The sequence below is a fragment of the Humulus lupulus genome, chromosome 9 (genome assembly GCF_963169125.1).
Source record: "Humulus lupulus chromosome 9, drHumLupu1.1, whole genome shotgun sequence".
Classification (NCBI taxonomy): domain Eukaryota; kingdom Viridiplantae; phylum Streptophyta; class Magnoliopsida; order Rosales; family Cannabaceae; genus Humulus; species Humulus lupulus.
Window position 1 is genome coordinate 88,370,136 of NC_084801.1, and position 17,009 is coordinate 88,387,144.

Consider the following 17,009-nt stretch of genomic DNA (forward strand, 5'->3'; position numbering starts at 1 on the left):
CCCTTGCTTCCCTCTGATTTCCCAACACGAGTCCTACCCCTGCGTCTGTCGGGAATTTCATGGCCAGGTGCCATATTGAGGTGACGGCCTGAAGGTAAACCAGTATGGGCCTTTCGATTACAGCATTGTACGCCGAAGGACAATCAAATACTATGAAAGTGGCGAGTAATGTCCTGGTAGCAGGCGCTGTTCCTGCTGTAATCGGAAGTCTGATTGACCCTGTTGGGGCGAGTCCTTCACCAGAGAAGTTGTATATTGTTTGGTTGCAGGCCTCCAAGTCCTTGACGGACAACTTCATGCGTTCCAGCGGAGATTTATACAGGATGTTTACTGAACTTCTTATATCGACCAGCACTCTCTTTACCATCATGTTGGCAATTTGAACATCCACGACCAACGGATCGGAATGCGGGAACCGGACATGCTGGGCGTCGCTATCAGAGAAGGTTATTTCACTGTCCTCTAACCAAGCCTTCTTTGATGCTCGGTCCTCCACAGTCATCATCTCGATGTCCTGATTGTAGCGTAGGGTCCGAGCATATTGTTCCCTTGCCTTTCCGCTGCTTCACGCAAGGTGTGGGCCTCCATAGATGGTGAGTAAAGTGCCAGCTACGGGATCAGGCTGCAAAGGTGGCGAGTGTTGGCGTGCAGGCGCCTGCTCGTTGCCACCTGGAGCCTCTCGTTGGGAAGATCCCGAGGCCCATACATATCTCCTCAAGTGTCCTTGTTTGATAAGGAACTCAATTTCGTCTTTCAGCTGGTTGCACTCATTTGTATCGTGTCCGTAGTCGTTATGATAACGACAGAACTTGGTAGTATCTCTTTTCGAAATATCCTTTCAAATGGGAGCGAGTCTTTTGTAAGGCACACTGGAACTCGTGGCCTGATACACCTCTCCTCGAGACTCGATAAGGGCAGTGTAGTTAGTGAACCGCGGCTCATAATGGTTGCCCTTAGCGCGCTTATTTTCGGAGGTGGAAGGTTCATTATGGGACCTTTTGCCCCCATTCTTGCCGTTGCCATTGCCATTCCCGTTGCCTTTGCCGTTGCCGTTGGGTTTGGACCCATTGGCGGCTTTGGCGGGTTCTGCAGTTCCCTTATCTTTGCCTGGGGGCTTTCCCTCGCTGGCAATGGCATCTTCGAGTTTGATGTATCGATCAGCCCGATCCAAGAATTCTTGGGTAGTCTTAACTCCATGCTTCTTGAGGCTACTCCACAAAGGTGTACGACGCCTAACTCATGCAGTTAGGGCCATCATCTTGCCCTCATCTCCCACTGTTTTAGCTCCAGTAGCTGCTCGCATAAAGCGCTGGATGTAATCTTTCAGTGGCTCTCCTTCTTGTTGGCGTATCTCAACCAGCTGGTTTGCCTCAGTTGGGTGCACTCGACCCGCATAGAATTGTTCGTAAAATTCCTTTACGAACATCTCCCAAGAAACAATACTTGCAGGAGGGAATTTGAAAAACCACTCCTGTGCAGCATCAGAAAGTGTTGCAGGAAAGATCCTGCACCGAGCGTCTTCGGACACTTTCTGAATGTCCATCTGTATCTCAAACTTGACATGAGATACCGGGTCACCATACCCGTCAAAGTTCGGAAGCGTGGGCATCTTAAACTTGCTAGGAGTTTCTGCCACAGCTATCCTTTGAACGAAAGGAGTGCCTCTTGTCCTGTCGTACTCGATATGAGACGGTCTTCCCCCGACCAGCTGTTGTACTGCTTGGTTGAGGGCATCTATTTGGGCTTGCACGGCGTCAGGAATCGCCGGGGCCTCTGCTGCTGAGGGAATGTACTCGTCGTGTCGTTCCCGACGGTCATTGAGTACATCCCTTAAGTCTTCGTCTCTTCGCCGTTGCTCGCTTGCTCCAAGCCGGTTAAAGACGTTGTTTTGTCTGGGCTGCCCCCCAGCGTTACGTTTCTCTAGTTGTTCTTCCCTAGGTGGTGGGCTTCTACCCCCACCTCTCTCTTCATTTCTCCGACCAGCATTTCCTCTGCCTGAGTCGGCCTCATTGTAACCATGGCTCTCTCTGAACCTCGATTGGCTATGGTGGGACTGACTGTCCCCTCGGTTGCCTCCTCGGGCAAGAACTTCCCGAGCGTTAGAGGATGGCGTGCGTTGGTCGGTAGGTCCCCGTGCATTATCATGTCGTGGGGGGCCCCGGACCGCAGAGCTTATCTCTGAGTTCCTTCTGTTGCCAGAAGGACGCTGCCCCCTGCTCGGTGGGTTTGGCTCTTCACCCCTATGGCGTCTAGGACTACGGGGCCGCTGCCCGACCCTATTCTGCCTTGGCTGCGGGGGATTGCCTCGACCAGCCTGGGATAGAGGTTGCATCTCAGGATCCCTTGGTGGGACATCATCCTAAGGCATTGGTGGCTGCTTAGGCCTTTGATGGCTCGTCGGCTGGATTGGGGGGCTAGGATTGGAACCCCTTTGGGGTGGCCCATTTGAGGGTTGATCAGGCTGTGAGGCTCGTGCAGCCTGATTCCTAGCCAACTGCAGGGCTGCTTTGAGGGCTGCCATGGCCTCCCTCTGACGACGGTCCATCTCCGTCTGTCTTTCACTTAGCTCCTGGCGCTGTCGTTCTATCTCTTGCTGCCGCCACGCCATAATCTCCGCAGCACTTTCTTGACTGGCCCTCATATTGGCCAGTTCATCTTGCAATACCCCCAGGGTATTTCTCAGCGTCTCAGAGTCCAGTTCCTCCTCATCAAATTCCAAGTGTGGCTCATTTTCAGCCATGTTTGGGGGAGGAGGCGGTTGAGATGGTGCAGCGCCATTCGCCTGCCCAGTCTTCTTTGTTGTTTTCGCCATTAATGCTTCAACAATCTCGTAGCAAACTCTCAATGAAAGCACCAGAATGTTGACCCTCGATTTGGTAAACTGACACGGAGTCAAATGCTTGATGTGACTAGATGTATTGAAATGGATTTAATAGCAAAAACAGTAAAGAACACAACAGATTATAGTGGTTTGGCCCCACAAAAATGGTAATGACCTACGTCCACTTAAGCTATTATTGATATGAATTCTCAAAGGAGTGATCAAAGAACCAGGGTTCTCTGAGTTTCACCGACCTGAGAGAGATCAACAATACAATCGCAAGATAATAGCCTTAATTCTCTTGTAAAGCGTAAACTAAAAATCAATCAAAAGTCCTTCCCTTGAGCTATTTCTCTCTATTTATAGGCTCAAGGAGGATTACATGAATCAGTTACAGATATTCTTTCCTAAATAATCGGATTATCATGGATCATGAGAGATAATCTCAGATATGATTACAATTGTACAAAATTATCTCTAAATATATGGAGTATACGACCAGACTGGTCGTATAAAAGCTTCAAATGTTACGCCAGGGGAATCTTATTGGTCGATGGTCGAACGGACCTTCTGCCAGGTGTCAGCCACGTGCAAAAAAAGTCTGCCACGTCACCCGTGCCTGTTTTTTGGATAACAACCTAGCTGTATGATTTTTTTTACATAATTGTCAAAAATCAATCAAGTAACTAGTTACCTTACACAACATTTGAAAAAAGAAACATACAATATAAAAAATAAGGGAAAATGTTTATAATAAATAAAAATAATAATAAACTCAATTCATATCACAAAATTTTTTTTACAAAACAACCAAAGAAAAATTTAATATAAAATTAGTTATATAAAAATAATATAAAAAAATAAATAAGCTAAAAAAATAATAATCAAATTACAAATATTGTCTTCTAAATTAATAAAACTTAATTAAAGGTAAAACTATGACATAAAACAACTTTTATATAAAATTATAGAAAAATAAACTCATAAAAGTAAAAAATCTTAGATTAACTTTTTATTTTTTAAAAACCATATTTTTGCACGCCCAATATGTAATTTTCTCTTTAAAATTTCCCATACATTGTGAAATGAATTTTCTTGACAAGAGCCCAGCCCACATTTTGTTTGTTAGGTTTTCTATCCCCTTCTCTACACGGTGACAGAGACCTCCAGCCCTGCGCCATCTCCTTCCCTCCCCCACCATCTTTCATTCGATTTCTTCTTGACTCTGCCAGCCTCTCTCACTCAGTCCGTTTTTTCTCCATCTCCCTCAATCCGCCACCTGTCTCACTCGATTTGTTCCTTACTCCGCCGCCCTCTTACACTCGCGGTCTCCTTCAAATTCGGAAGTTTGAGTTTGAAAGTCGGGAATTCCATAGCACCTTCTTCCTCTTATCGATCCATATTGCTTCCTCCGTCAAGTTCTTCACCAAAACGGGAGGCCCAGAGTCAGAGCCACCGCCGCCGGTATTGCTTTAGGGTTTGAAGTTTAATTTTGTTGATAAAATTCAGTGGTTCAAAACCTAAATTCACAATTTTAAATGGAATAAGTTAACAAAACCGAGAGAAAGAGGTTCAATTAAGTTAATAAATAAATGGTATAAATGATTTTTGATTTTGAATGTGAGATGTAAATCTTTTAATGATAAAAAAAATTTAGAGGTTCAGACCTCATTAATAAGTTTAGAATTTTAGCTTTTTTTCAAGTGATAAAACTGAAATTTGAGGCCCAATTTTGGGTGAAATCTGAAATCCGATCTGAAACCTGTTCGAAATCTGGTAGGAAATCCGAATATTTTCTGACTGGTTTGCATAGCCTTTTTCAAAATCCTGAATCTGTAAAACCAGAGTCCGAAAATCCGAAATTTGATTCGTGTGCACCCCTGCCAATTGATCATATTCTCCCTGCGTTTCATATTCATGCTTTCTGTGCTTAATTTTGTTTGTGTAGTAGTCTTTTAATAATTTTTTCTTGAGATGTTTGATATTCGATATGTCCTCAGAGCAAAGAAAATGGCATGGAGAGGACAATTATCAAAGAATTTGAAGGAGCTTAGGGTTCTGCTCTGCCAATCGTCCCCTGCGAGCTCCGCCACCAGGTCTTCATTCTTTCCCAAAAAAACTTTCATCCATGGCCACAGTGAGTTTTGAGTAGTGGGTCATTTTAAATAACAACAAAAGTCATATAAAAATTTGTAGGTGTATCATTTTTATTTAATTTTTGTTAATGGACTTGAAAAATGGTTTGTGCTCTTACTTTTTCTTTTTTGGCAGAACATTTGTAGAGAAGAATTACCAGGATTTGAAAGCACTGAACCCGAAGCTTCCAATCTTGATCCGGGAATGCAGGGGAGTTGATCCTCAGTTATGGGCAAGATATGGTATTTTTTGTCTTTTTAACTTATGGCATGGATTTTAAACTTCTGATTTTCCTTTAGATTTGTGAATTTAGCCTGAAAATTCTGACACATTTTAATACAACGTGCTTGGTTGATCCAAAAAGGATATATAGCTATAAGATTTGTAAAGTATGGCCTCTACTGAATCAGCTGGCTGTGATGATGAATCTGATAATGTTTTGCTACTGAAAAATTTATAGGTATCTTATTGAATTGGAAAGTATTATACTTGATAATATCTGGTAGCAATACTAGAAATGTATAATGTGTATTACAGAAAGTGAAAATCCTTGGTTTATTAGAATTAGAGTGGGAGAAGTATGCTTTCTAAGATATTGCAGAATATTACACATTTTTTTTCCTCCAAAAAATGCTTAGAATTTTTAAATTAATTCATTGAATCTTTGAAGCGTTGCATATATTAGGAAATGTTAGTTCTTATGTTTGAAGCTGTAATGTTGTCACTTGACAAGCCTGAATGTTTACCAGTGACAAATTTTACAATATTCAATTTCTACTATAAATGCATATTATGTTTTATTGTTTCTATTAGGGTTACCGTATGCAACCCAACACCTTGACCTGGAGACACATCCCAAGTGTTTTTTTTTCTTTTGAATAAACCAAGTGTTTTATTGTTAATGTTTCATTTGAAAAATGCATTTGGAAACCAGTTTTAAATTGTGATGACTACTGTTATTGAAGTTACAGACCACCTTAAAGCTATCTCTTTAAAATGACACCTTAAAAAAATAAAGATTTAGGTTATATAGTAGAAGATAAAACTTCGAACTGAGTTATCATATCATATTGGCAGTTTCACTCTAAAATTGGCATCCCCATCAATTATATATCATGCTTAACTGTAAGATTGAAGTGACTAAAAGCACAAATTGTAAAATGGTCGAGCCATGAGATGATATGATTAAGTGTTTATGTGCTAATTCGTTTTTTACCTTTTCTTTATGGGTTGAATTTTTTGGCGGTTTAATGATCAAAGAATTAATAAAAGTTAAATGTTGTTTTTATATTATGTTGAGTTGGGCTTTTTTGTTTTGTTTCGAAGCACCATTTCTTTTCAATGTAGTTAAGTGGCACCACAACCTCAACCTCAACATTAACTTTATTTTATAGCAATCCATTGAAGTTATATCAACCATGCCCTTAAGCTAAGGATTTGATGATAAAAAGCTGTATCCTTGCTAGCATAGGAATTAAACATACATTGCAGTTTATTTTCAAGTTTCAAGTAAATTCTAATGAGAATATAGTTCTCCTTGGTTGCTTCCTGAACATAACATTATCTTATGATCTTCGTGGCATTTGGTTGCTGAGAAGACATGGGTGTAGAGAGGGGTGTACGATTAGAAGGTCTTAGCGAGGCACAGATTTCAAAGGCACTTGAAGACCTTGTGAAAGCAGGGGCAGCTGGGACTAAAGCTTGATCAATTGTTCATGCAATAAGAAGAATGTTAAAGAATGAAATAAAATCTTTCTCGTGGAAAACATTTCAATAGAATACTTGTCTGGCCTTTTCGTTTTGGCTCCAATGCAATGTCTCTCTTTTGAGAATAACTGTTTCAGCCAAATGTTTGGTAATGCATCTTTTGTAATTTGAACATTACATGGATTAAATTATGTAGGTTAGATGCAAAATTGGAGCACTTTTGGGTGATGGAACTTGATTTAAGCATTAAGCCTTTCTGTTTAACATATAGAACATACTTCAATAGTTCTTGAGTTTGTGATCATCAAACCATTGGATTTGGTTTTCATGTTGGGAAACTGCAGCAGCAAGGACCTCTTTTTAACAATAATAATGCAATCAATTTTCGGAAATTTATATAATACATTTTATTTTGATTAAAAGAATCATTTTTAAGGACTAAAGAAGTTTTTTTTTCTTTCAATTTTACATGTCTTAGAAATTATTTATGTTTTTACAGTTTTGCTTGTTTTTTTTTTTTTATTTTGTGTTGGTTTTTTTAGTTGTTTTCGTATTGATTTTTAGTTGTTTAAGTTTATATATATATTTGTTCTATTGTTGTTATGTTAATGTCTAATTAGTATTTAGTTGTTTTTAGATATATTTTAATTTTTTAAAATATAATAGTATGTAGTAGGTTGACTTCTTGTCAAATTGTTGTCTTTCAGTTGTTTTTTAATGTGTTAGTATGCAATGGGTTGATGTCTAGTTGTTCAATTGTTGTCTTTTAAGTTATTTTTTTGACAAATAAAATTGTTTGAAAATCGTGTTTTTGAAAACCTAAGAAAGTAGTTTTGGAAAAAAAAAAATCACGAATAGAAGAAAAGTAAACAAAAAGATTATTCCTCATTAATTTTCACTAATATGAAATTTTGAATGTCCACGTTACATTATTAAGAAATTATGAACATTTGGGAAAATTAACACTTAACTGAACACTTACTTTTTCATTTATGGACGGAGAGAATTGTGACTCCTCCCTCAGTCGTAAATTCTTCTTCTATGTTTAAGCTTCAAATTGGAGTTATACTACTTTACATATAGAATATAGAAATGAATAGGTAACTATGCATAAACTTAAAATTTGTCACTTAATCATTACAAAAGAAGCAATAATCACTTGAAATGGAAAGATACGAGACGTTGAGGGTAGAAGTAAGAATATTGGCAAGTGTTTGTAGATGGGACCTCCAATGAACGTCATGCTAGAGTCGGTCTAATTTTAGTAACACTCGAAGGATACCGCATCCATTGCGCTCTAAGGTTCGGGTTTGCTGCCACAAACAACAAAGTCGAGTACGAAGCTCTATTAGTCGGGTTGAGAATGACGATGGAGTTAAAACCCAAACTTTTTAAGATAAAGAGTGACTTCCAGGTAGTTGTCAATCAAATATTGGGCAAGTATCAAGCCCGTAGAATTAAGATGGTGTCGTATTTGGCTAAGGGAAAAGGATTTGCTCGCTCAGTTTGATTATTTCGAAATCGAACAACTATCGAGAGAGCAAAACTCCAATGCTGATGCATTGGCCATGTTAGCAAGTGCGAAAGACACGAAGACCATCAATATCGTGCCGATTGAGTTCTTGGCGGCTCCAAGTATCGACAACCCCATACTTGGCGACCCTGAACCTAACAACCCCAAGGATAGCGACGCCAGGGAGGCAATGTTGATTGACGAGGTGGATTCTTGGATGACTCCTATTGTAAAGTACCTAAAGGAAGGAATCCTCTCGGCAGAGAGAAACCAAGATAGAAAGATCTTGTACCATGCCCCATGCTACATCATCCATGACGGTCGCCTATATTCACAAGGCTATTTAATGCCACTACTGAGGTGCATCACAAGGGAGGAAGCTCAACCACTACTTTAAGAAGTACATGAAGAATTTTGGGGTGACCATGTTGGGGGGCAAAGCCTCTTGAAAAATATACCCTGTCAAGGCCATTTTTGTCCATCCATGAAGAAGATTCAATGGAGTACATCAAAAAGTGTGATAAATGCCAGCGGTTTGCAAAGATCTCACGAGCCCCTCCGAAAGAACTGAAAAAGATGCATAGTCGTCCGTGGCCATTCATAGTGTGGGGAATCGACCTCATCAACCAACTTCTCACGGGTCGCGGGGTAGTGAAATATGTTGTGGTTGCTATCGATTACTTCACCAAATGGTGCGAGGCTGAGCCATTGGTGACCAACACCTCAAGGAAAGTGCTGGACTTCATTGTGAAAAAAATAATTTGCTGGTACCGGTTGCCCCATAAGATAGTTTCCGATAATGGAACTCAATTTGACAACGAACACTTCACAAACTTTTGTGTTCGCCATAGAATTGTGAAAAGCTTTTCGTCAGTTGCAAACCCGCAGGAGAACAGACAAGTTGAGGCAGCCAATAAGACCCTCAAAGACACACTTAAGAAATACTTGGAGGTGGCCAAGGGGGCATGGCCAGACGAACTCCCCGTAGTGTTATGGTCATACAAGATGATGAAAAGAACTTCTATTAGGCACAACCCCTTCTCGCTAACATATGGGTACGAGGCGATGTTACCAGTCGAAGTAGATATGTACGCCCTACTTCCTCAGAGTCGTTACTAAGTGGGTTATAAACGTGCAATTAACGTACTAATCGAGGTTTTAAGACAAAAGTGTAGCTAAACCATAAACAAAGTCACATATTTGAAAATATACCCATTCATTGAAAATTATAAAGTATTTAACATTTAGGATCCCAAAATACTGTTTAGAAATATATTTACAACTCTAAAATATGATTAAAGTCGACTAAACGACAAAACTAGGTTTAATACAAACATCTCCCAAAAATACCCCTGGCCGTGGTAGCCAGGCAGGCCAAACATGTACGCGTCGCTTCACGCTCTTCGTACTCATGGTAGGTCGACCTTCCTCTTGCCCTTACCAGCACCCGTGAGCCGAAGCCCAGCAAGAAAACTCACACAAGCAAATAACATACGCATATTTATCATTCAACATATAATCAAGCCCTCAACAGGCTAAACACATACGACCATGCCATCCCAGGTGCTTTACCAGGCCCTGGGTTCGCGGTCTACACCGTGAGGATATCCCATGTATCCTATAGGGTCTCGCCCTAGCAACTCGCACTCCGCGTTCTAAACGCTGCTCCCGGAGCCTTCGCCGTTCCTGGCCCTCGCCGTTCTCGGCCTTCATCGTTCCCGACCCTCGCCGTTCTCGGCCCTTGCCGTTCATTCACATATATGCACACATAGTATAATAAAACAACTACTTAAGCACATATAAACATAATCAATGGGGCTACGCCCTGCAACACAATCATATAGGGTTGTGCCCTGCAACATAAGCTATAGGGCATCGCCCTGCTCTACGGGTACATCAGTTTTCTTACCTGTGTCCCAAGCTACTCGAGCACCGCGATCACGAGCACAGTCCTCAAACCCGAGCCTTGAAGAGAAATCCTAGTCACAACGCATGAATAAAACCAACTATCAAGTTCTAACTCATTAAATAGTTTTGAGACTTAACTCTAACCTCCGGGACCTTGGTTTCTACCAAACTAGGTAGTAGAAACCTTCCCGAACCTTAACGTTCAAGTTCTCGAGTTAAAAACCCTCATTTTGCCAAAAATCCACTTTTTGGCCGCAGCCCGGCCTTCCTTGAGCGCCGCGGCGCGCCCCAAAGCAGAGGCGAAATTGCCTCACATCTACTAGCCTAGGGCCGCGGCGCCCAAACCTTGCGCCACGGCGCCTGGGAAATTCCTCGAAGCCCCTCTAGCCTATAAACTCAAGCGAGCCGCGGTGCTGAAGAACAAGGTCGCGGTGCGAACCCGAAACCCAGAATTCCCATGCAAACTTTACGAGCTACCTTCCTTGGAAATCATCAATTCAGAGCCCTAATCCTAGAATTCTTCCTAGGATTCATAACCAACCAACATAACCAGTATAACAACCACAAAACTTAGCCCAAAAACCCATCAAAGCTCAAAAATCAAACTAAAGCTTAAATTTTAAAATAAACCTTCAAACCATAACTCAAACCACCAACAATACAGAGCAAAGCCTTACCTCAAGGAAAATTCGACCCTTAACTATCTTTAACCTTGCTCCTTGCTTTGATATCCCCAATTTGCAGCCTCAAATCCAAAGCTTTCTCCTCAAGATTTCCAAAACTTCAAGAGAGAGAGAAAAATGAGATGAGAGTTTCCTTCTGCTTCTTTCCTTCTAACTTCCTCTACAAGACCCTAGAATCAACTGCCTTACATAAGTCTATCCTTAAACAAAAATGACCAAAAATAGCCCTTTAGCTTATCCCTAATCCTTAAGTAACCCAAGGGCATTTCAGTCATTTGCTATACCCTGTTAAGTCCCCGAGTAGTCTTATAAATCCTTATTAATCCCGACATATCCCAACTGTTATACCCAAAAATTGGAGATCAATAACGTGGCAATAAAGGTGACAAGTGGCAGTGCATGATCAGTAAAATACACATTAATAGTCAATAAATACATTGACTCCTCAGAGTTGTGATAAAGGGACCCGGTAGACTGACGAAGAATTTGGACTGCTTGAAAGATGTCATAACCAAGCCAAGTGCACCTTGGTCCGAGGAGGCTAAGGAGAATGCATCCTAGGAGGCTAAGGAGAATGCATCCTAGGAGAGCTAAGGAGAGTGCATCCTAGGAGGCTAAGGAGAATGCATCCTAGGAGGCTAAGGAGAGTGTATCCTAGGAGAGCTAAGGAGAGTGCATCTGAGGAGAACTCAAGAGAGTGGTCCTAGGAGACCCCAAGAGGGTGGTCCTAGGAGACCCCATGGATTTGGTCCGAGGAGAGGAGAGCTAAGGAGAGTGCATCTGAGGAGAACTCAAGAGAGTGGTCCTAGGAGACCCCAAGAGGGTGGTCCTAGGAGACCCCATGGATTTGGTCCGAGGAGAAACATGGCATGCTAGAGGAGAGTGCCATGTTAGAGGAGAGAAGTGCATGTCCTACCACCATGCATGTCCTACCACCATGCACGTCCGACCAACAAATGTTTGTCCTACCACCATGCACATGTTCGACCAGCACTTGCATGGGTGGTCAGTAAGAGGTGGATCAACTGGCTAGAGGAGACTAAGTCAAGATTCCCAGAAACAACTTCAACAAGATATGCGGGAATCTCTCATTCTTCCCACAAATGGGGGGTTTGTTACATTTTGAATTTTGAATGTTTCTTTGTAATTTAAATGTAATAAATATAATAAAATATCTCGGTTCTAGGGGATACCGTATGTATGACCCTAAGCCTATAAATAGAGGGCTTATGGGATTAGAGGGGGCTTCTTCTGCTTCTTCTTTCTAGAGAGAGGAAATTGGGTCTGAGTATTCTAGAGAGAGAAAGTGCTGACATTTGAGAGAATTATTGTATTTTTGCAATATGTACTGAAGAAACTCAGTTGGCTCAGTCCATCTGATCTTGAGTACAGATCTATAAATCACAACTCTAAGTGGATTAGTACCGACAATCGGGGCTGAACCACTATAAAATCTCTTGTGTTATTTACTTTTCTTGATTAAAACTGTCTGTGTCGTTTTATTTCTCTTGAAGGCTATATCGTATTTGACGTTCTCACGTCGTTGGCTAAAATCGCAGTCAACACCAACCATTACTTAATTACTACCCGCTATTTAATAATTCCCGAACACATTATATGTAACGCCCTGGATAGCCAAGACTGTTACACTGTGTGTTTATAAAAGTGCTATACTTGCTAATCAAGTCATTTAATTAAAAACGTGTTACTAAAACTATAATGGAACTAGGGTTAAAAGATTTTGGTCTTAAAATTCGCATTTCTTTTAAATATCATCTCCTGTTTACACGGGATCCCAAAAACAATAGAATTAAAACCATTTACAAAAGATTCACGATTTAAATACAATATTAGCCATACTAAGGCAAAATAGACAGTTCAACGATCCCTGTCCTGATCCACTCCTCGGCCAAGGCGACCGAACAACTAACTATGTACATTCAGCCCTGCAGCTCTCCACCTCAGGACTGGTCTAACTTGCCTTTGCCTTTACCTGCACCACGTAGCACCCGTGAGCCAAGGCCCATCAAGAAAACACAATAACAGAGCATAAGCAATCAATAGACAATCCAATATCGCATATTGCATAAACATGTTCTCAACCATATAAACATTCAGGATAATCAAGTATTCAGCATACTAAACATATCAACTCATATCATACACCAAATCACAAATGATAACTAGGGTTAGCGCCCTCAGGCCACACCCTCCGTTATCCCACTGACTCCGGCCCGCTTAAACCGAGCTCAGTGAATATTAAGCTGTCCTCGGCTACCAGTGGCCAAGCTGCGCCCTGTGCGCAAATATTGTGTACGGCACCCTTAGGCCGCTATCACATGTCCCCATGGCTGTAACGCCCTACTACCTTAGAGCCGTTACTAAGTGAGTTTTTAAGACAAAACAGTGTGCAATGAACTCGCTAACCGAGGTTTTGAAACAAAAGTGTGACTAATTAAAAGTTAAGGCTGTAATCTTAGAAAATGCGTCGTTTCATTAAAACTTCTATTATTAAACATTTGGGATCCCAAAATAAGGTTTGAAAACTAATCACGTCTTGAAATAAGGTTACAGTTTGAGAAATCATAAAATCATAGATTATTACAGCCATTTACGAATAAACCCCCAACCAAAGCAGTCGGGCAGGCCAAACATGTACGCGTCGCTTCACGCTCTCCGTACTCATGGTTGGTTGACTCAGTCATTGCCCTTACCTGCAACACAGAGCACCCGTGAGCCGAAGCCCAGCAAGAAAACTCATGCAGAACATAACATATGCAATGTATACAGTTTATCATAAAAGATAATCCACAATAAACAAGTCAATCATTAGACTAAGAAAACACGGCCAAGCCGCCCCAGAGCCTTACCGAAGCCTGGGGTATCGGTTCTCACCGCGAGGATAACTCATGTATCCCTTGGGTCCCACCCTGAATATAGCATCCCATGTGCTAGGTGTTACTTTCGGCCCACGGCCGCCCCGGCTTACGCCGTACTCGGCCCACGGCCGCCCCGGCCTACGCCGTACTCGGCCCACGGCCGCCCCGGCTTACGCCGTACTCGGCCCACGGCCGCCCCGGCTTACGCCGTACTCGGCCCACGGCCGCCCCGGCTTACGCCGTACTCGGCCCTTGCCGTTCATTTCATCATAATCACACATATAATATAACACAACAACATGCAATCAAATATTAATTCATTTAAGTCTGCACCCTAACATGTGATGCAATATAGGGTCGCGCCCCGCAATCATACTATGGGCCCACGCCCTATCCTACGGGTGTTATAGTTTTCTTACCTGAATTCCGAGCCTCCTGATGCACTAAAGCCGCGAGCACGGTCCTCAAGCACGAGCCTCACCAACAACCTAGTTACAACACACAAGAAACATCCCTCAATACTAATCAACCCAAAACCACTTCCCGGGACCAATCCCGCACTCTCGGGACCTCTAAAACCTTAAAACAACACCCCGGAGACATCCCCCGAACCTCCGGAGGAAAGGCCTAAAATTGCCTAAAAATGATGCCCTGAATTTAGCCTTGTGCCGCGGCACCACAGCCTTGTGCCGCGGCACCCATCAATCAGAGGCTCCCTTGCCGCGGCACGAAAAAACCTGTGTCGCGGCACGCCTTCGCAGACCCAGAATTCTGGGTTTTCTCCTGCGTTTTCTCCGAGCTAAAACCTTCCCAATTCATACCAAACCAATACCCAAACCCCAAAATCAAATCCAAACTTCATATGACCCATCTAGCAACCCATAAACATCATCAAAGCAATCAAACACACAATCAAATCCCCAAAATCCACATCCTTGATTTCAATTTCAGAAAATTAAAAACTCAAAGTTCAAACTTAAACCATGCTCAAATCTCTTAACCCATAACATAATCAAGCCTTAAATGTGTATAAATTCCTTACCTTAAGTAGAGAATCCCATCCCAAGCTCCCTTGATTCATCTCCTAAGTCTCCAAATTTCAGCTCCTTCACTTCTCTTCTTCTTCTTCTTCTTCTTCTCATTGCCCTAACTTTCCTTCTCTTTGGTTTTTCTTCTCTTTAGTTTTTATCAAAACGAATCAATGCCAAGCCCCAAACCGTGTACCCCCTTATAACCCAGCTGCCATAAATCAATTTCCCAGCCAAATGACCATTTTACCCCTCCTTGCCTATCCTTTCCCAACTAAACCTCAAGGGCACTTAAGTCCTTTTACTTCTATTTCATTTCTACCATTTTCTACCTAGAACTTGTTACTCTCAGAAGTAACTAATGGTTACCCAGGTTACTAAATCTCCAATAACCATTACCCGCTAAATCTCAATTTAACCTTAAAATTCCCGAGGTACCCCTAGGCTCCTCCCGAGCCGGGTATAGAAATCCCGTTGTGACTCTTGAGTTAACTAGCTCTCTAGGACCGTCTCGGCACGTGCGTCACAATAATACAACCACACCCACGTGGTACAATTCACAGAATACAATTATCACATATCAATACCGTTATGCCAATCATGGCCAAAATTACAATTATGCCCTTCTAACACGATCCGGGCCTACATGCATACTAGTAAACATAGCCATGCATCTCAGTTAAACAAATAGCCAAATAACATGCTTTAAATCATAATCACGCATTTAATTCATAAAATCACACATAAATCCCAACCTGCCCTCCTGGCACACTAATCAAGGCCCTTAAGCCTTATTAGCGAATTTGGGTCGTTACAATGGCATAATACCATCATTGACATTATACAGATATCGGGAGATCTTAGTCCCATCACAAACATATAATCGGGTGCAGTTTTCTTTCCTTTGGATTTGCTAGCCTTGTTCATTGTGATCCTTGAGCACGATCCCCCTTGAGCCCCAGCGCACACCTAGTCACAACCATAGATCAAAATCACCACCAAACCTCAAGTCCGAACCCTAGCCTCGGGACCAATCACGAGCCCTCGGGAAGCTCCAATTCCACCAAATGGGGTGGTGGAATCGAACCCCGAACCCCCGAGCAAAAACCCCTGAAAATAACTCAAAAACCCATTTCTGGAAACAGGGTAGCGCTACAGCGCTCTAAGGAGGGCGCTACAGCGCTACAAGAAGAACCAAAATAACCTCAGCATGCTTGGCCTAGCGCTACAGCGCCCAAAGGCTAGCGCTGTAGCGCTAGTCACAGACAGGCAACATAGCATTTTCCCTTCCTGCGATTTCCCCGAGCCAACCCTTACCAAAACTCTTCCAATCCTCAACCAAACTTAAAAAAAAGCTTATTAACATACTCCACTCATCCCAAGCATCCCAAATACTCAAAACCCAAGCACATGCATCCCTAATCTCAAAATTCACCATAGCTGATCCTAAACTCAGAAACTCAGCAGAAACCATAGAAATCTCAGAGTTGAAACCAAAGTTCCTTACCTTTAACTGGAGAGTTGATGCTAGGATATCCTCTACTCTTCCTTGGCTTCCTCCTCCTCAAATCCTTGGCTCCAATTCCCTAGAATTCCCCATCAATTCAGCTTAGATACCTTAGTTAAAAATCAAAACCAGAACTGAAGAAACTTCAAAGTTTTACCTCAAGTGAAAGGTTTGTTCTTGCTAAACCCTTGTCAATTCTTCAAGCCTAACTCAGAAATCTTATGGCTCAACTTGATCTAGCTCTCCTCTGAACTTTGCTCCAAGAACCCTAAAGAAAATGATGGAAAAAGCCTAAACCGACCTTGCCTTCCTTCCCTTCTTTCTCTTTCTTTTCTTTCCTTCTTTTCTTTCTTTTCAGACTTCTATTTTATTCTACAAACTCCACTGAGCATAAAGCCTTAGTTTTTCCTATCCTTATCTGCCAAATGACCACAATACCCTTCCTTTTAACTCTAACTCTACCTAGGGGTAATTTGGTCATTTCACCCAATTCCCGCTAAATCCTTAAGTGTCTCTAATATTTCCTGCTTACTTCCCGATACCCAATTAATCACCAATTATATTCCTCGATGTCAAAATATACCCCAATGTATTCTTTAAATTCCCATTTATACCCCCGGCTCACCCCGAGCCGGGTATAAATCCCCGTCGTGACTTTTTCGCTAACCTGCTCACTAAGATCGTCTCGAATCACAAATCACAAATATATCCACATAATAATGTGGTCTCAACAATTATCGCATACATATACAGTTATGCCCGCAACGGGCCAAAATTACGATTATGCCCTTCTAACCTATTCACGCCTACATGCATACTAATACACA

The 17,009-nt window shown here is 41.9% G+C and overlaps 1 protein-coding gene across 1 annotated transcript; it reads left to right on the forward strand.

Moving 5' to 3' along the window:
• Positions 1-3,913: 3,913 nt before the first annotated feature.
• On the forward strand, positions 3,914-6,949 carry LOC133802561 (NADH dehydrogenase [ubiquinone] 1 alpha subcomplex subunit 2). The gene is made up of 4 exons (XM_062240897.1): positions 3,914-4,285; positions 4,822-4,917; positions 5,093-5,199; positions 6,556-6,949. Exons 2-4 carry the CDS (start codon positions 4,832-4,834, stop codon positions 6,660-6,662), a joined length of 300 nt encoding a protein of 99 aa, XP_062096881.1. The 5' UTR covers positions 3,914-4,285; positions 4,822-4,831; the 3' UTR covers positions 6,663-6,949.
• Positions 6,950-17,009: the final 10,060 nt, after the last annotated feature.

Coding starts and splice junctions, on each gene's coding strand:
- LOC133802561 (XM_062240897.1), top strand. CDS start 4,832: ATGGCATGGAGAGGACAATTATCAAAGAATTTGAAGGAGCTTAGGGTT. Junction 4,918..5,092: donor CCTGCGAGCTCCGCCACCAG/GTCTTCATTCTT, acceptor CTTTTTTGGCAG/AACATTTGTAGAGAAGAATT. Junction 5,200..6,555: donor TCAGTTATGGGCAAGATATG/GTATTTTTTGTC, acceptor GTTGCTGAGAAG/ACATGGGTGTAGAGAGGGGT.